This window comes from Gymnogyps californianus, chromosome Z (assembly GCF_018139145.2).
Source record: "Gymnogyps californianus isolate 813 chromosome Z, ASM1813914v2, whole genome shotgun sequence".
Classification (NCBI taxonomy): Eukaryota; Metazoa; Chordata; class Aves; order Accipitriformes; family Cathartidae; genus Gymnogyps; species Gymnogyps californianus.
The window spans coordinates 26,286,211-26,306,466 of record NC_059500.1 but is presented as its reverse complement, the minus strand read 5'-3'; the positions used below and the strand labels follow the sequence as shown (position 1 = coordinate 26,306,466).

General features: G+C 38.4%; 1 protein-coding gene and 1 long non-coding RNA gene across 3 annotated transcripts in view; one reads left to right on the top strand and one right to left on the bottom strand.

Annotated features, from left to right (window-relative positions):
- Window positions 1-406: 406 nt before the first annotated feature.
- NUDT12 (nudix hydrolase 12) lies at window positions 407-10,457 on the bottom strand. Of its 2 annotated transcripts, none has more exons than XM_050913154.1 (6): window positions 9,793-10,457; window positions 6,552-7,147; window positions 5,457-5,624; window positions 3,506-3,619; window positions 1,813-2,012; window positions 407-517 (listed from the first exon to the last, which is right to left on the bottom strand). In XM_050913154.1, exons 1-6 carry the CDS (start codon window positions 9,996-9,998, stop codon window positions 407-409), a joined length of 1,395 nt encoding a protein of 464 aa, XP_050769111.1. In that variant the 5' UTR covers window positions 9,999-10,457. The 2 variants fall into 2 exon arrangements, with proteins under 2 accessions (XP_050769111.1, XP_050769112.1); XM_050913155.1 differs by having other exon boundaries at window positions 9,847-10,457.
- A 1,918-nt stretch (window positions 10,458-12,375) lies between these two features.
- Window positions 12,376-20,256, top strand: part of LOC127027434 (uncharacterized) — a 28,429-nt gene continuing 20,548 nt past the window's right edge. Inside the window, exon 1 of the long non-coding RNA XR_007767802.1 lies at window positions 12,376-12,493. This is a non-coding gene — a long non-coding RNA (uncharacterized LOC127027434). The remainder of the gene's footprint in view (window positions 12,494-20,256) is intronic.

Sequence of the window (20,256 nt, the reverse complement as noted above, 5' to 3'; positions counted from 1 at the left end):
GAGGATGTAAATACAGAGTTCAAAGAGCAGGCAAAGTTAGGCTCCTTTGTAATGCTGTGACTCTTTCCAGTGGGGGACACAAAAGACCAAATCAAACATGAAGAGCATAACAGCAAAAACCTTAATAATTTCATTCTAAAATGAAAAAACAGCCTGTGCACAACAAGGTACCAATTTTACCTATTTGTTGCTTGCTTGCTTGGGATAATCACTGAGTTGTTGTCCAGTTCTAACTCAGACCTGAAAAAACCTACAGAAGTTTGCATAGTTTAGCTCAGGAACCAAAGGAAAGGCTCAAATATTCAAGTGGTTGCACATTTACTAGATAAACAATTCTTTCTGATTTATTCTTAATTCAGCATTCACTAGAAGAAGTAATTTAACTTAAAGATATCAATCATTTGAATTAAAGATTAGCATTCATTCCAATCCAATGTTTTATCAACTGGTGTGCAATAGCTCGACTTGGTGGTACAAAGAAAGAACGCTGGTTTCCTTTAATGAGAACTTCCACAACCTGCAATAAAGACAGATTTTTTTCTTTAGAAGATAATATTATAAAATATATGGAATCTAACTGTATTAATGCAGGAATTATCTTGCTATGATGATCCATCAGTCTATCATTACTATAGCTATTAAAAAGCCACTACCAGATTCTCCAAGACAGATGCAAAGAAAAAACCACACAGGATTCTGACATTTTTGAGCTCAATGTGCCCCAAAGGATACCTTCTTTCTAATACAACTGTGGAGATTGACTGTTAATATAATATTTAAGGTTTTTGTGAAGCCTTTTTACGCTAAGGACCACCAGATGGTGCTCTACACTGTTCCATAATTTTTTTTTTTTTTTCCCCCCGACATGTCATGCAGAAGGAAATGTGGTTTTTTGGTTTTCTGAAGCAGTTGCAAGCAACATGGGAGTACGCTTTTAGTTTAGTACATTTCTGAAGTACATTTATTTCCAACTCTAAACCAACCTGCATGTGACTAGCTGTATTCAGAACCGATATTCATTTAAAATAATGCTCTCAGTGTTGTCAGGAATACACTGAGATTATAGGTGACTAACTTTGCCTTCAAGTTGACTTACAGAATTAGAACACTTGCAACTGCTAGGCAGAAGTACAGTGTTATTAAAAGTTTAATTCATAAGTAGCCTGTGGAAAAACCTGTGAAGACTATGTTGTGTAAGCAATCCTTCCTTTTTCCACTCATGAGCTTAAATCTCTCTTTCTGTGAAAGTCTTTTTTTCCTCTCTTTTATTTGACTATTTTAAATACTCAGGAAAGTTAAATGTAGAATTTCCTACTAATGCATAGTAAACTGCATTCAATACCAGAGCATTAAAATAGTATTGCATGGAAAAAGATGTTCAAACTAATGGATTCCCAGAGTTTTTACCTAAACCTCCCTCCTCCCAGCAAATCTGGTAGCATGCTTGTTTAGAGATACTCAGATGATGAATGCTATTACATATTACTTCTGCCAAAATGAAAAGCACAGGCTTGCTAAGGAAATGGGTTAAAATAGCAATCAGTTGGATATCTCCCAAAAGGAAAAGGTGAAGAGCTAACTAGCACAAATGTCATAAAATGGACTCGCAAGTGAGTCAGAAATTACAGTGAGTATCTGTCTTTCTCTGGTTGTGTGTAATCTACAATTACAATATAATGCAATTGTAGTATGATAAAATGGAGAGTATACATGCTCATTCAACTTGCTGAAAAAAGCAAGTATCTATTGTATGCCAGAACCGATACAGTCACAGACTAATCAATACAAGAAGGAAATTAAATTGAACTTTACCTGTTCTCTAGTGAACCAGCGGGCATCCTCTATTTCATTCTTGTCAACTTTAATTTCTGTAGACACTGCAACAGCTAAGCAGCCAATCATTAGGGAGGAGGGCATTGGCCATGGCTGACAAGAGACATACTGAACATGGCCAACTTTGACTCCAGCCTCCTCTTCTACTTCTCTTCGAACAGCATCTTCTATTGTTTCGCCTAATCAAAAAGGGCAAAGAACAAGCAGCTGATGAAAATACTCCAAGCAACAATTACATCCTGTGCTTTGAACTGACTCAAAAGATTTGAAACTGCCCAAGCCAATTATCTATAAAGATCTAGTTCACAGATCAGGGCACAGACCTTAAGCACAAGATACAGAAGTTTTATAAGGTAAAACCAACTACCAAAGCAAAATGGAACTTTGAAAATAAAGTATGATAATTTCTCCACCATAATGTTTATTTCCTGAATTGATAATTTATAAATTATCAAATACAAAAAATGAGATAGGAAATACATTGTTCCTTTAATCACTTTTGAAATGCTGATCCGTTCATTTATAAATAGCATTGTGCTAATTTTTAGATTTTCAGTATGATTGTAACAGCATGTAACAGAACTTGAGAATCAATATTTAAAATTACAATAGTAAGAAAATAGAGACTTAAGAAGACTTGCACACATTTCTGCATTGTATTATTCACTTTGCCTGACTCATTCTTCATTGTGTTACATAGAGACAATTCTCCGAACTTAAACTGCAATGGAAAGCTTTACTTCCATATTCATAGAAAACTGCTAGATGTATATGTGGAGTGTTGATGGTCATAGGCTTACATATGCATGCATGTACTGCATTGTAACTACTGATTACAGGTTCATTAAAGCAGACAGTCCATGCATCAGAGATAGAAGTTTTAGTTCAGCTATGTTCAGCGGATGAGAAGCTGATGGTAAGATCAGCTGCTCTTAAATTTCAGTTTATATACTTGAATTCAGTATCAGAAAGAAATAAGGCCAGCAGCAGAAAGAAAGGAGTGAAGAAATACATATCTTTAGTTTTTTCAAATGATACCTGAATAAACTTATTCATGCTGTCACCATATTTCACCTGCACAGTTACTGAACATAGTTATACACTATAATTTCACAGGTCATTAAGATGTATTCCCAATATAAGCATTTTTTACAAATTGTTCTGCAGCTACTAATAATTGTAACTAATTCCAACTATTATTGCTGAACACAGCTAGCAAAATATCTCTTCACTTTCTTTCGAAATTATATAATTTCTGCTTATCTTCCCTATAATCAATCAGGCCGTAAACATGTAAGCATATGCTTAACTTTATGTTAAATTTAAGTTATGCTTTAACTCTTATTTTTCCTGTGCTAAAATCCCTTGCTAAGTATCACCAAAGAAAGGAGCTTATATGTGTTTTAAAATGTTTTCTCACTTAAATATGTGATTTAGGAGTGCATGATGAGAAAACTATTCTAAAATTATATTTAGTCAAGTTGCTTTTTGCTTTTTTTATAAATCAGCTGGTGGAAAGTACAGAACAGGCATATTTATTATAACAACTTATCTAACACGAAGCAAAAAACATTTATTTGACATAACACCAAACATATTTCTATATTATTTTCAATGTACAATACTGATATGTGAGAAAAACCATTTGCTAAAGGAAAATGAAATTACTCACCAGGTTCTACAAATCCAGCAAGACAGGTAAACATTCCTGGGGGAAACCTCTTCTGCCTACCTAAAAGGCAGCGGTTCCCATCTGGATGGATGACTTGCATTATCACAACAGGATCTGTAATGGACATGAAAGGAATATATTTCAACATTTGAGGGACTTAAAAGCAGTAATAAATTTCAGCCTATTCAATACCAATGCATGTAAACACAAATAAGATATCTGTAAGTGATTGAAATCAGAATTGTGTAGATGCCCAGAGCAAGTTGTTAGTTTATTTCACTTTGTTTTTTTTTTTCCCTGCAAGATATCTGTTTATTTTGTTTTGCAACATACATGCTTAGTAGAAGCAGTTTAACTAGCCAAGGCTTGAAATGCAGGACATAAATTACCTGCAACCGAAGCATACAATCTATTAAGAGTATCAGCAATACTAACCTAGCTATGCATCCAGCAGATAGTAATAATTTCCACAGCAAACCCTACTTACTGTCACCTCCTCTACACACACAGGTCTGAAGAACGTACTTTTGACTGAAATACCAAAGAAGAGCTAGATACTCCAGTTACAATGTAAATACTGACTAAACTTTCCACTTTTGACTTTGTTGACTGTTTGCTATCAATGTCTCATCTCATGTTGCACTTTTATCTACTTTCTTACTTCTGGTCATTTTATGTATCTTTTTCTTTCTTGCTTAATATTTTCTCCTATTGGTGTCATTCTTTTTGTCATGCCTTTCTGCACACTGTTCATCTATGATCTTTTTCCCTTTTTTATTGTTATCTAGCTCTTATCTAGCTCTTAAGTATCTCAATGTTTTGTTTTTAATTTTTTCTATCTATCTCTGCCTTTATATATTTTTTCTCTTCCTGTTGTTTTTCATGGGGGTTTTTTTGTCCAAAACACCAGTATTTTCTCTGTATAAAAAGGCTTGATTCAGTAACCACTATAAACAATAATTTCAAAGATTGTTGTCCTGCTCAAAGATATCTGCCACATGGCACAGTGCAGAATATGCAGTGTTGCTGTCTGTAAACTTTCTTCAGAGAAAGGCATCAGTAGAAAATGCCGGTTCATCAGTCTTTCCTATATAATTCCATTCCTTCTCTAAGTTTGTTGTGCTAGAGACTGTAAAGAAACAGCCACTAATATTTTACCAAGCTTCACTATAGTCCGTAAGACAGAAGAATATGGCAGAATTGCTTTGATTACTACAAAGATATATCTAGAGCATGTAAGAGAACATGAAATTCAAAAATACAACACACATACAACATCCAGAACTACAACTGCACAAGAAAGGACAGGGTAGGGGAAAGAAAGGTAATCAAAGAGTCACCAAATGATCCAGGAAAAAAAAGGGTAAGTTTTTTTTCCCTCCTTGTTTCCCTATCAATAACATAATACACTTCCTTTGCAACACATGAACAAAAGGAGCTATAGAAGACAAGTGTATATTCTGAGTAGAAATAGGTCTGGCAGTCTGCGACTGACAATGAATAGTGAAAGCCAGTGAAGATGGCTAATACATTCGAAGTGGCACTGCAGGAAAATGAGCACTGTATCAGAAATTTGATACAGAGCTATTTTGAGCTCAGACAGCTTGCAGAAGGTGAAGAAACAATATGCAGGAAAAACAAAAAGTAAAATGTGACCCTTTGTATTGTTAACATCTCATTTATGTTGTTGGAACTTCTAACTGATATTACTCCATTGCAATAAAGATTGGCATTGTTACAGTAATTCTTTGTCACAGACTACTGCAAGAAAGAGAAGCCTGAACTACTTAATCCTATATAAAGCTGAGACACACATACTCTTGGGAGAGACAAGTATGTAAGACCTGGGACAGAAGCAAGTAGCTGAAATAACTAAAAAGAAATTGATTTACATGTATATAATAGTACAAACAAGTCAATTTTCACCAAATTTATCCTACAATATCCTCACCAACTCTTGGATATGATGTGTTGTGAACACCTTGGAGACTGGGACAATCTTCTTTTAAGCAAGTTTTCTTGTAACCCCCTTCTTCAATCTTGGTTGCACTCCCACATGTTGGGCAGAATCGGTAGCGGCTGTGCCATGCTAGAACAGATCTAGCCTGGGCTACTACTCCTTTAAAAGAATACATTGAAAATGCACAAAATCAAATACTAATTCATTTAGTATTAAAAAGCAAGTATAGAAAAAGCAAGTAGTAAAGTTTAACATAAAAATCAAAGTAAGACTATGGCTTGAACTGTAATCTACTACAAGAGAAGTTGAGCAATATGAGTTATTCAGATCTTTTTCTGAATAGAAAAAGAGCATGCACACGCAATAGAACACAGTACTATGTAGCTACAGGCCAATTAGGCGTTCAGAAACAAATTCATCCAGATCAATATACTCTGTTTCTCAAAAACGTTACTTTGCTGGGCAAAGTGTCAGAATTATTTATCACACCTTTTCCAGATGACCATTTTAGGGCTACTACAGGTATTGACACAATAATGCATTGTTCCATTTAAACTTCAGGTGCAAGTCAAGCTTGTCCTTTGTCCTTCTGTAAAAGCAAAATTGTTACAACAGCAGTTGTTAACAAAATATTCATAATGACATTTACTCACTTTGGGATCCTGACTTTCCAACATTTGCTCACATTTCCTTCTCACATGAGTATCCAACACACTCTTGTTAAGCACTTAGTTTCACTTCTTGTAATGAAAACTCAGTAATGACAGATTTTTTTCTCAATTTTAGAGCATTAATGCACATGCATTAATATTTAAATAGTACCATTTATAAAACCATGATGATCAATACACTTTACAGTCTAATACTTGCCATTGCAGATGTTAGCCTTTTGCAACCGCACATGTTCTTACGTACAAAATTCTTCACAAAACCACTGACAAGCTTTTAAAATGAAAATATTTCTGAAGCCACTGAAAAATACCTGATTTCTTTGCAGTGGTTTTTCCTTGCATTATACCTCAGTAAATCCCAAAGCATATCTTTCTGATTACACATTTGATAACTCCTGCATTTTATGCATCTTACCAGCTTCTTTTTCAGGTAGCTGCAGTAGTGCTGGCATTGGTGGGTGAAGAAAGTAACAGTCCTCATGCTTCTGTTTAAATTTCTCAGCAGAAGCAGAATCTACGCTAAGAGCAAACCAAGCAACTAACCCATCCTCTTCATCTTCTTGCAGAACTCTTCCATTGCAAGCAGCCAGCAGGTTCATGTGGAACTGAAGTTCAACTCCAAGAAAAATCAAGGTGCCTTCTTCAGTTTGGTTCATACACTGCTCCACATCCTTGTGGTACAGTCTGCAAAGCTTTACTTCTGGCTGCTGAGAGCTCTCTATTCCCCCACCCAAAGTAACCAAAGGACTTAGATTCGAGAAGAGGATGTATACTGTAGTTGGATGGCTTTGTTTTTTGCTTAGCCACTTGGAATCTGTTCTTTTATCACTTCTCCTGTCCAGAAGTGTCAAGCCAAAATAATTTTCATATTCCTTCACTTCATTTGACAGAAAATTAGGCCTCTGCCCATCCTTCACATTAGCCAACAAATTAGCTATGTGCTTGTACCCCCAAAATTTAGCAATGTCCAGAGCCGTCTGCCTTGATTTATTAACGATGGACCTGTCACACCTAGAGAAACAGAAAAGAACAGTGGTTACCCGGGTAAATACGTTTAGGAAGAGTCTTGATGCTGTACTATTTTTACTTACAGCACATACCTTTGATACTATTAAGGTGCAAGAACTTTTAGACACTCTGTCTATACTGGGGCACTCTTCAGCCTAAATACTTAGCATTATGGTAATGAAAAGTAATCATACTTCATTATCTTTTGCTAAGGTCAGATTCCATATTTTTGTCGATCCACTCCAGATTATCACTTAGCAAGGTTCATGCAGTACTACAACAGCAATGAATTAATTAAAATCCCACACATTGCACCATACAAAAAAAAAGAAAAAAAAAGAAAAAAAAAAGGCTCAAGATCATTTACAGATAGAACTTCGAAAGCCAGGCTACAGGTCTCTTCTGAATAACCAGTAATTAAAAAATCCAACCAGTTTAACTAGCACTACTTTCTAGAAGCTACTGAAAGCAGCATCAAAACATTTACAATAAAACATTTACCATTAAATAAGAATCAAGAATACAGCCTCTGCTTAGTGAGAGAAATAGCACCCTTACAACTGTGGTGGTGGTCCCTGTAGGGATCTCTTTGTTACCAAAATGTCTGCAAAATGACACAGATGAGTAAACAGTGCCTCATGATATATATTTAAATATTAACAAAAAAATAAAAAATATCTGAAATAGATTGGGGTTGATTGGGAGGTCAAAAATAATGCACTTTTATTTTTTGTCAATTTTAACTCAAGTGGCTAAGTAAAACAGAAATTTCACTGTAAACTACAAATTATACAGTAGATGTGGGGCCAGACTCATCAGTTTTTAAAACCAGAAGATGCCAGTGTATTCATGTTGCTGATACACAGGTAACTGTACCACAGGCAAGACTGTATTGACTTGAGATTTTATATTAACCTCAGTAGTTTTTGAGGGAGCTTGAGTATATTTCAGAAAAGCATTCAAAAGTTAACTTACAAGTTTTTGGTGCTAAAGGAACTACTGTTGCCCATTTATCTTTAAAGATTAAGTCTCCTTTAGGCAAAATCTTGCCTAATTTCCTACTTAGTTTCCTATCTCTCAGCCACTGAATTTTGTTGTGATTTTGTCTTCCCCCTTCTATCTGCTCAGGTATGTGCAGACTGTGATCAGGCTGCTATTCAGTGTCCACAACAGTGGCCTGAACTCTTCAGATCACTAAGATCTTTTTTTCCAGTCTACAAACATTTCCTGCGGCTCTTCTCAAACATGGATGAATATAAAAAAAAATTGACTAGCTTTCCAGGATAAGTCTTTGGCATGTTATGTAATATTACCTTCACAGACATTCATGTCTACCTATCCGGCAATTGTATTTGTCCAAATGATTATTATGACTAAGCATTAACTAAAATGAGATGAACAAGGCCACAGTATCACCTCAGGAACTATATTCAATTGCCTAAGAGAACGGCCCTGAAAAGGACATTTACAAGCAGATATTCACTCTTTTTTTACAGTAAGCATAACTTAAAAAACTGTTATCCTATTTACCAAACTGGTAAGTTCCTCAAAATCTCAGAAGATTCCTCAATACACAGACGATTTCAATCCACAAAATCTGGGACTGAGATACTCCTCTACACGCTGGAATGTACTGATTACAGTACAAAACAGCGGTTCATCTGACGCTCCATGCTGAGCCCCAGCAAAGGGCACAGCGTCTGGGTAGGACTGAAAAATAAAGGGTGGGATGATCACTGGAGGCTGTGGAATGCTGTGCCTGAGATTACTCATAACCACAGAATGAATTAAACATGCCTGGTTCTGTAATTAGGGGTGCAGAAAGGAACAGACTGGGCTTAATTAATGTAGAGCTCAGTTGAACCGCAACACCTGACTCTCACCCTTCATTTTGAAATGTTTTCCATTTGAAATATTTGGATCCTGACTTTATTCAGGCTTCAGAATAATCTTCTTCGGGATCTCAAGGAGAACTTCGAATCATTCTTTGCTTTTCTGAGTGTCTTGAAAAACTAGAACTACAACAGTTGACTTGAAGATAGACAACAAATACGATAGCAAGTTTTTGACAAGCAATGAACATGCTTGGTGTCATACTGACTGAAGAAAATTATGTGACAGCTCAAGGAGGAAGGAGGAAGTGAATTGTCCAAAAAATAAGAGACAAATGAAATTCATCAATCAGTAACTTTGGTAAAGGTGTGTCTGTCATGTTCTACTTAACAGCCAGTATGTTGCCAAACATTCTGCACTGTAGCATAGATGCAAGTGGATTACAAATAAAGTTTAGAGAAAAAGTCTAAGTGGAACAATCAAATATACCAAATTTATACTCAGTACAGTGGTTGGAATGGGATACAAACTTTGCTCTATTCTGTTGGTCTCTGGGAGGAGTGACAACATATCCTTGAAGATTAAACGAATAATTTTAGAGATGCTCATAACTTTTAAAGAGTTTCTTAGCAAATATGGAAAGCATGATGCAATAGCAGAATCCAGTTATAAACAGACACAGAGTATATTTTCCTGAGTTTTAACCCTGAAAATCCTGCCACTGTCAGGTAAATTTACTTTCCTGAGATCAAGTTGAAATGGGCAGAAAGGGATTCAGGTTAGAGCTCTTCAACGGGATCTGCTAAACAGCTTACCCTTCTTCCAGAAGAATCTGCACAACCTCAAGGTGTCCATTTCTGGCACCATACATCAGGGCTGTCCAGCCGTTATCTGCAGCTGCATTGACAAGTGATGGAGAATGACTGAGCAATGCTTTCAGTTTGGCTGCATCTCCAACAGCAGCAAAATTATGCAGCTGAGAAATCATGTCCTCACGGAGGTTCTTTTCAAAGTCTGTCATTGTGTCAACTAAGTTAAAAAAAAAATGCCTGAAAACATATCCACCATTAGTAAAAGGATTTAAGTAAAAGAATTAAGTTTAATGCTATACAGATAACCAACATTATCACCAAAAGTATGGACACAACAGTTAAATTCTTACAATTAGCTTCACATTGTTATTCCCAACCAAATCCTAGTCCCACACATCTCCAAGTACAGTGAAATTCTATCCCAGTAATCAAGACTAGTTTTAAAGAGGCTTAAGGACAGAAAGATTTGGTATGAAGCTTCTTTGAATATGAAAAACATGTTCTGGTTTCCTGACCGAACACACACAAGATAGAACAGTACAAAACCCCACTCCAAGAAATGAGTCTCAGATGCTTTGGAAACAATGAAAAATAATCGCAAGAGGGCAAGTCGCTTCGCAGGCTGAGGGACTCCTCCAAGCAGTAACAGATTACTTCAGTAACTTCTGCTACGCCTCCGGCGGCCGCCCACCCCTCCGCTCCGGGGCAGGGCCGCCGGGACCGCTGCTGGCATCCGGCACCCGCGCAAACAACGTAAGCTTATATTCCGTAGTGCCCGCTCCCTGATCACTGCTCAAAGACACACACCCACCCCTTTCTCCACCGAACCCAAAACGCGAGCGACCTTGTAACTGCTCCCCGGCCGCCTGACTGCTTGACCCCGCCCCGGAACGCGCTGCGCCGGAGCAGCTGCCGCGCAGGCACAAAGCGCCCGCCCCGCCCCGCCCCTCTGGCCCGTTAGGGCGGCGCGGGTTTGCAGCCACCTCCCGCCGAGGCGCGGCGGTGGGGGCGGGCGCAGTGCCTGGGGTGTGCAGGGAGCAGCCGTCACGGGGGGGCGCCTGAGGGCGGGGGCGGGACCGCGCGCCAGCCGCGGGCTGGGCCGGTGACGCCTCTCCTGACACCCGCAGGGGGCCCCGTTACCGTGAGTCGGCCGTGGCGGCGCAGCCTCCGTGGGGAGCCGGGCTCCGTACGCTCTTCCGCCGCGGTGGGGGGGCGCGTCTCGGGGCCGCCTCTCCCCGCGGTGCCGCGCAGGGGAGCGGGACGCGAGTGGCGTCCGGGGCTGTGCGGTGAGCGGCGGCCGGCCGGCCGGAAGGACCGCCCCGGTGCTTAGCTGTGCGCGGTGCTACAGCGCCCTGTCCTTGCAGTGGCCGTCGGCCTTCACTGCCGCCGTCTTCCCGCGGCGAGGGGCGGCGGGGGCGGGCAGGGCCGCGGCGAGGGAGGAGCAGCGAGCCACCGCTGGTAGAAATCGCCAGCCATTAGCTGAGTGCTGCTGCCGATTGGGCCAACTTGCTGGACAGGTTAAAGAGCGAGCAGCCATTTTGTCTTCCAGGCAGAAAACTTTATGGTTATAGAAAGCAATCAGACTGTTTTTTAGCTTTGCTTCACTGTGGTAGTGGAAGGCAAAACTAGGTAGCAATAGAATATGCAAGTACTTGTGAGAAAGGTGGACCAAATGAGATGTCATGGCAGGTGAGAAGAATTAGCAGGGAAGTTGGAATGATTATACAAGCCGGAAGATAGTTTTAGTAAAAGTGTGTGCTGTTAGCCTAAGAAAAGCTTGGGGAAATCAAGGCTATAGCAGTCCTAGAGAAATGAACATGGGACTGTTGTGCCAGTGTGTTTGCCTCTGTTGAGTACTTAACAAGCTTTGTGCTTGGTTTACAAAAATTGTTACCTAAGTGGCAAACCTTAGGCTACCACCAGGTAAAGTCCTAATGTTGGCCTTGAAGTTTCAGAGAATAAGAACACTATTCTTTTAAAATCCTGTTACTTGAAAATGAAAGTATTGAGGTTTATTTTTACTTGCCTTTGGAATTTTTGGGTTAGGAGGATTCACATCTTCAAATTTCTTCAACACCACTTATCTTCAAAACCAGAACTGGACAGCTTTTGTTCCTGGTGCTTTAAGAAAACATAATATATTCCCAAATCCATATATTACCACAGTGCCATATATTTCCGGTATTGAGTGAAGAAGATGAGAGGAATTGTGACTGGGTCCTGTCAGTCCCAGTAATGGCACATGTAATTGCTGTATCTCCTGTAGTCATGGATAGAAAAACTTAACCTAGCCTTAATTTTTAAAACTCTAATAAGTCATAAGTTATTATTTTTACATAAACTATTTTTGTAAGTTATAAAGTTTATGTAAGTTGTTATTTTTTGTAGCATGTGCAGTTCTAAATTTTTTTTTAGATAGTCACTATTAAAAGTTAGCTTTCATACATCATAGTAAGTGGTTTGTTGAACGTAATAGACAGTACAAAGTTCGTGCATGTATTGTGTGGTCTTTATAACTCCTCAATAAGCAAGCTTTAAAGTCTATGGTTGGTGTTCTTAAATTCTGTGTTCTTATTAAAGCTTCCACAGCAGAGGGTCAGCCACGTGAGAGAAAACTCCCCTTAGAAACGATGCAATTGCAAACCAGTGAATGTGCATGAAGAATTGGTAAGAGTGTTCTTCCAGATAGAAACAAATAAAAAAGGTAAGGGATGTGATCTTGATTTTGTTCACTCAGCTGGAAACTAGCCGTATCCTCTGTGATGTGGAACATGTACCTGTAAGCAATTGTTTCCACCTTGTGAAGGGGTGCCACCAGCCCTTCAACAGCTAGTGCCCAAAGTAACTATTTTCTTCCTGTGATGATTAATGGCTGAAGAAGAAAATAGCTTTATTGTTGTAATAGACAAAGGCACAGTTCTACTTCTTACCTTCTTAGTAATGCCTTAAATCTGCCATTTATGAAGTTATGACAACTCAGTCTTACATCTGTGTAATGAATTCCCTGATTTCTTAGGTGGGCTAACGCAGTCTTTGTGGTCTTTACTTGACTAACTCGTGGTACCCTGTTAACAGCTTTGAAACTTGTTTTCCTTGCGTGTAAAACTCAAGAAAAAAGAAAGCAATGTAAATCCTAGACAGCATACTAGGAGGGAGACTAAACTGAAAGATGGGTATTTTGGGATTCAGAAAGAAGTGTATCACTTGAAGCGTCTATGAGGCAAAGTATCTGCCATCTCTTTAACATTCATATTCAAGATAATGAGACATATGTACGTTGCTTATGTATAATCTATATACACACAAAAGATCTGGTACTGTAGCACTGATCAGCAAGTTACTGTATCTTGCTACATGGTGAAACAAATGCTGTAGACTAAAAGATCAGGTATGGTTTGGGGAGGCTTTTAGTATCTTTGGTGCTTCTGGCAGTACCTTTATCATCTGTGGCATGTACAATGTGCAATGGAGTTTCAGATGAGCATCTAATTAAACTGTTTCGTACTCCAGTATTTAATTACTTTATTAGGCTTTTGTCTTGTAATAAATTTGTTTTTTAAAGGCTAAAAAAATCAGTGGTACTTTTCACTATTGCTAGAACTTTTATTTTTCTGTGTGTATATGGGTGTCAAGTTATCTCTTTTAGTGTGACACTGATATCAGCTAGATACGTGGAAGATTCTTTCCTTTAAACTCCCGAACAAAATGTATGTAGGCTTTATATTGTATCTGTAAGGCATGTGAAATCTTGTTTGTGCTATTAGGGTATTATTGCTGTCAGAATGCTTCTGCCTCTCTTTTTCCCTTCTCCCCTAATTTACCTTCAGGAGATTTTGACTGTATGAGTCATGTATATGTTGGATCCTACAGAAATTTCTGTCTCTGCCTCCCTGAAGGAAGAGTTGCTTTGAAGGAATTGTCCTTGTGAACTTTTTTCAAAGTTTCTTTTCTTTTTCCTTCCTGTTTTCCAAATGTAAAGGGGTTGTATCAGCTTTAGTATCACTGAAGGCTTTCTCAGTTTGCAAAACGTGAAACATGATTTTCTCCTTGAATGATAAGCTATTTGGACAGGAGAGTTCTTGTTCTTAATTTTCCCAGAGTTCTGTACCTGTTCCAGAAGTGCAGTACAAGGTGACTAATGCTTATTTTTTTTTAATGTTTCTTTTGTATTCCGTTTTGGAAGAAAAATCTCCTTGAAATAGAGCAAAGTTTGCATTCTTTAGAACATATAATTTATGTAATGAGTTCAAATTAATTGTTATACTAGAAGTTGTATAGCTTGGGGTTTTTTTCATACTTCCCCACCTGCTTTCTCATATGTTTAGAAAAAAAAAAAGAGAAAGTAGTATTTGAGAGGTCAAAATACATTAGTGATACAGCTACAGTAAAATCTTGCAAAACTGATTGCAGTTACTCCAGTTGGGACATGCAGGTTAAGCTAAATCCAGTTCTTCCATCTGTATTACATTTTCAGATTCGTCACTTGCATTTGTATTAAACAGGAATAACTAACTTATAAGGATCTCTGTTTTAATGTTTTATTTAAGTTGTTCACTATGTTTTCAAATACTAAATAAAATGATTGCTCATTAGCTTGTTTTTAAATGTGGATCTCAGAAGGTTTAATGTACTCATCAAGTTTTTATTTTAGAAATAGAGCTTTAGCTGGAGATATATATATGTATTGGTATTAGTCTGTGTTAGAGCTGTAGGTAGAAGGGTCCTCTTTTCTAAGCACATGATTGAAATTATGTGGAAATATGGAAATAGTTTGAGATTTTGATGCCTTTGAGCTATAAATCCTACTGTTAAACAATTTCAGAGCCAAACTGTGTCCTGCCCTGTTCTCTGTGTGCTGATTTTTGTTACTGTGCAGTATATTTCCTAGTGAATAGTATTTCATTAAAAAAAGTATGTTACCTTGTCCTTTTAAATTTGATTTGGTTGTAATTTCAATATATATTCACCTGAAAGTCCACACCAGACAGGTGTTTGCTCACCAGATCAGCATTAAGTGTGTTCTGTGTGAACTTTTAGTGTGGTCAGACTATAGCTGGTGACTCTCCAAAGTGTAGGCTCTGCAGGACACTTATTTTTTCGGCATAGTGGTTGAGATTTCAAAATTTTTGTGTCCCCCCCTCCCCACCATGTGCGTTTTCCAAATCTGTGTACCACACAAATGACAGTATTTGAGATAACAGGGATTGTGCTATGCTGTTCCTGTGCTGCTTGCGTGGACTAACCTATTACTCAAGGGCAGTGTCATTTTTGAATCATGAGGAGTATTGCAGAAGGCTGGCAATGGATGATCAGAAATAAATAATTAAAGGAAGCAATTTTTTTCTTGCTGATGGGAGGGTACATTCTCTGTGTCTTGACATCATGTCAGCAGTCCCCAACTTGCACGATTTTAAGTACTTCAAGTGGAATTTGCGCCATCTCCCAGTGCATCGTTGCAAAAATAATGTAGTACCCCTTGTTTTAAATATCAGTAACTATAATAAAAAATTGAATGGGAATTTAAAATGATCATAATGTACCAACTCATGAGTTTGAAAATGTTTTAGTTCTGCTAACAGGTTTAGTTATGGTGCTGGATAAAATGTTACAAATTCTTGTGAATATGTAGAACTTTATTTGATCACTGAGCTGAATTTTCTAAAAGCAATTTAATGGTTATTTAGAATTAAAATATGCAATGGTAACTTGCTTTAAAAGCTGTTTTTTCCTTTGATGTATTCAACATCTTAGTAAACCTTACTAAGAAGGTCGAAGTGGTGCTGGACTTGGGTGTGCCATGTTTCTTGAATTTTATAATAAATAAATACTGGCCAGTATACGCTTTGACTTGACTGAGTCTGTTAGCTCTTTAGTAGTGGGGAGCATTGTTGTAAAGGTGTATTTGGAAGGCTTCTGGAGTTTGAGTGAGGTTGTCAGTGTGAGAATGGAAATGGATGCTGCGCCACTAATTTACTCTGATCCTGAAAGAGACTCTGGTGGCTGTGTATTGATAGTGACTAATGATAGTCTTTTCAGAATGCTTGCTGATTACTGCAGAGCAAAAAGGGAGTAATATCTGAATGCCCTGGTGCCCTATTCATTTTGTGCTGCAGCCTGTAGAAAAAGTTGCATGTGCTATAAAGAGTGTATGAAAATGCCATTGGGAGCACTGCAGTGTGCAGGCAGAATAGGGTTGGAGTGCCTGCAAGAAGTGAGACAACACTGCTCTTGTTAGCCTAAAAGACGTCAAAGTGATAGTACAAATGGGAGAGAAGCAGTCTGAAGTGTTGATCCCCAGTTGTTTCATAACCTTACCTGCAAAAGCTTGGCAATATACAGTTACTGTCAAAACAGGCTCTTAGTATTACTATGGGGAAGTTGCAGAAGAGAGCTCTCGGAGCCAGAAACTACTGTAAGTTTAGTTTCTGCCAGAGTATGTACCTGTTCAGGGATTCCAAATGCCTGAAGGGTTAAAAAAAAAAAAAATCTTAAAAGGAAGAAACTTGAAGAGAATACTCTGAAATTCCTCTGTTTGAAGTGGATGTGGTATATGTAAGGAAAAATAACATTTGAATGTATGACTTGTGACCCTCCCTCACTGAACATTCTTAGAAGCAGTATCTCTGGGGTCTTCCTGTTTCAGACTCTCAAAGCCTGCCTGTCTCTCCCAAATTAGTAGTTAGAAGATGACTGCAAAAATGAATGGCAGCATGGACTCCTGAATTTTGAATACTTTTTTGGGGGATTCATTCATACTGTCTCACCTCACGTGCAAGCAGTAAGTATTTTTCTGTGGTGGGTCAGTGTAATCAGACCTTGCTGTAAGATGCAGATATTTCGATGCCTGGCTGTTAACCCTGACAATTTAGGTGCCTGACACTGTAATGCTTTCAGGATCATGCACCCAGGGAGAGATGGCTCTGAGACTTGCAATGTATTGTCCTTAAACATCCTTTATTAAATGACATCTTGGAGACCTGTCAATCTGAGAGACTTGCCATCTCCCCGTATGCAGATGGCATTATGAAGATACTGCATCTGTAGATGTCACAAGCTATGTGGAAACCAACAGTACACAAGAGTGGAGAGAATGTAACTGTTACTTACTCCTGTGGTGTGACTTCAATAGATTGGTCTGCCTTTTTAAGCCTAATGAGTGTTGGGCTGGCTGACCATGTAACAAGCCTTATTCAGATATCAGCTCTGCCCGGGCAGCCAACATCTGTTAAGAAAGGGGCCAACAATGCAATTCTAGGGAGGAAAAAAGTTTTTTTTTTTCCTGGGACTGACTTTAGAATAAAGGCAAGGATGTAGAAATAAGGTATCTCTTTTTCAAGCCTATGTTATCAGGCAGTATAGCTCTGGTCTGAGTTACCTTTTAAGTCTTTTTATTTGAATTAATAAACTGTGCTGAGGGAGATATCTGGAAAAAGACTCTGGTAACTATCAGTTCTTTCTGGGCTAGGGAAAGTGACTAGCTTAGTTACTTAGGTTAATAGATTTATTAAAAATAATGTAAAACCTCATTATTGTTATGTTTATATTATTTAGACTCTTCAGAATGAGACTCTGGATTGATCCCATTTTAGTGTTGGGGCTAGATTACACACAAGAATAATTTATTTTAATGTTTTTCAGAGTCAGTAAAACAGTAGCAATATCATAGAAGGTTTGCCAGTTCTTCATTTGGTCCTGTACTTCATTCTTACCTCTTAATTTCAACATGTTTTATGAAGGCTCTGTTTTTCCAAGAGTCACTGTGCTAGGTGAAGGTTAAAAGGCAGCTCTGGTTTTAAGTTGTTCATTGGAAATGAAACAAAGTAAGACAGTGGATGTGTGAAAGGAATGTTGCCAAACAGTTTATGCACAATGCATCATAATAGATTAAGCTTTTAGCACTTCTTGGCTTCAAAATAAAATTTTAATGCATACGTAGCTTATCTTAGGGATTCAAGGCTGTTATGAGGCAAGCAGAAATCAGTATTATCTGTCCAGGTTTCTTGAATTGGCACTGCAGCATTCCATGGTAGTCTCCTTTGGTGTTTCCAACCAGGACTTTGGCACAATCTAACTAGTTTTTTTCCCAAGCATCTTCCTGATTAATTTCTAAGCAGTCTTCCCTGAAAACCAATTGGACAAATGCTAAAGGCCCTGATCTAGGGTCCATTGCTATGAGTCTGTTGGTGCTGAAGAGGTGGAACCAGTTTGGTGGGAGTTTTCACTTTCTTGTAGGAAAGAGCTGTAGCAAAGCTGTATGACAGTAATTATGAAAAAAAATCCATTTGCAAGTATCAGTTATTTTCAGTTAAAAAAACCCCCAAAATACCATTAGGTGTTTTTAGTACTAACTCAGGGCCTCAGCTAGCAGTCTATGGAATGGAGAGAGTAAGAATTCTTTCAACTCAAAATGCTTTCAGTCAGCTAAACTGTCTTAACAGGAAGTTTCTTTCAGCTGTGGAATGTACTGCAATATATGCTGTGCCTGACAAGAAAAAAGGAATGCAGCAGTACCAATCTGCCTAGAATGTGTTCCTGAAAAGTGGATCATTTGTGATATGATGGTTAGTGAAGCAAATTTTCTCCAAACAATTAATGTAAGGGGGGGGGGGGTGATGAGTGCAGAAACTTAATAGATGTGCATGAGTTAAATTTGCTGGGATAGTATGCACGATGTGGAGGGCTAGAAGGCAGGAGCACAATCATGAGGACTGTCAGCTGGGGAGGTGTTAGCTTTTCAGCAAGTGTTTTTTCAGAAGGGATCAGTGCTCTGAAAGGTCCCAGCTGCCTCATCTGTGAGATTGAATGCCTAACCATTACCCCATTTTTCTCTCCTTCACCTTGCTTAACTTGCTTAATCTTGATTCACTGGAGAAAGACGAAGGCAATAAAAATGTAACTGTTCAAACATCTAACCCAAAGTGTAACCCGAAGAGGCAACAAGAACTTTTACACTATAGTAATCTGCTGGACTCCTCAGAACCTGATAGACTGTGGTAAGGCTACAGAGCAAAGAAGTGATATCTCAAGAGTGGGGATGGGGGGGTATGGTATGGGTAAGATTATTATGTGTGCTTTGTGACAGTTGGGAGATTTTTTAGTTTTCTCCAAATTATTCTTGTGTTTTCTGTTTTCTCCCTATTCTAATTTGGTTCCATTTGTTAAGCACTTGTATTTAACTGATTGCTTATGAATGTGGCAGCATGGCTCCCTGAGTACTAGACAGGGTAATTTGGTTTCTCAAGTTTCTCAGGTGGTGCCTGAGTTGGTGTTTGAGTTGTTTAATAAGGGTCGATTAATAAGAGTGGTTTTAATAATCTGTCAGTGTCTGGCTTACAAATACTTCCTCATGATTGGTGAAATGGTATTTGCAGCAGTTTTGAGTTGAAAGAACTGTTACTCTCTGTAGGCTTCTAGCTGAGGCCCTGAGTTAGTATTAAAAACATCTAATAGTGTTTTGTTTTTTTTTAACTGAATTTAACTGATACCTGCAAACAGATTTCCCCCCCCCCCCCTAATAATTACCTTTATGCAGCTTGTTTTGAATTCAAAGGATGACTCCCCTTAAAGGGGAGTTTAAAACTAGAAAACTAGTTTTACTTGCTTTGGGAAAAAATAGACTTTCTAGGTATCCATGGGAAATGGTGGAGCCAATACAGGGTAAAGATGGAGCTTTCTAAAGCAGCTTTCATAAAACTGTTCCTTCTCTTCTTTAATTCTTTGCCTTAATCATATTCACTGTCTATTTCCAAAATAAATGAGGTGGAAACATGCAAATTATTTTCTCTTTTCAAAACAAAACCTCATTTTGTTCCCAGAACACAGAGAATGTACATGCACTGTAACAAAGATACTACCATGGAAAAACTGTGTGGTCATGTCGTGGGCATCCTGTTACCTATATGATGAATTAAAGTGGCATTAATTATGACTTTCTAATTTTAGTGTTTTACTTTGCAATATTGACAGGCTTTTTGTTTCTTTTCATTTGGGTTTTTGTATCTATATGTGGAACTTGTGAAGTTCAGCTTGCTTTTTCTTTGGTGGAGTAGAAAAGAAACACTGTTTGTATTTTCATCAGTAGAGTTGACACCTGAAGATCCACCAGAAAGATTTTTGCTGACTCAACTAATGATGTAGGTGGAGGTGATCATTGAATGGACTGGCATCAGAAAGAAAAGAAACAGGGTTTTGTCACTGAGTACTTCCTGTGAACAGAGAAATAGTTTAACTCAATTTTGGGAGAGCTGTCTCATACAACTTTTAAGTGATGTAGGGAGTGCAGCTGCCTCTTCCAGCCTAGGCCCTCTTCTATGCAGCTGCTGGAGCCCAGGCTAGGGACCCGGGTCTCTGCCCAGACTGAGGGATGTGGCTGCTGCTTACTCATTTGCAGGCTCAACCCAAAGTGAGGCTGAGCACGTCCCTGACACATGGACACACACACAGCCTGTGACACACACGGACACACAC

What these genes read in the sequence shown, in the direction of transcription:
- NUDT12 (XM_050913154.1), bottom strand. Translation starts at nt 9,998, where the DNA reads ATGACAGACTTTGAAAAGAACCTCCGTGAGGACATGATTTCTCAGCTG. An exon ending in CAGATTCTTCTGGAAGAAGG is followed by an intron (nt 7,148 to 9,792) that starts GTAAGCTGTTTA and finishes CTGTTTCTCTAG; the next exon opens with GTGTGACAGGTCCATCGTTA. An exon ending in GCTACCTGAAAAAGAAGCTG is followed by an intron (nt 5,625 to 6,551) that starts GTAAGATGCATA and finishes ATTCTTTTAAAG; the next exon opens with GAGTAGTAGCCCAGGCTAGA.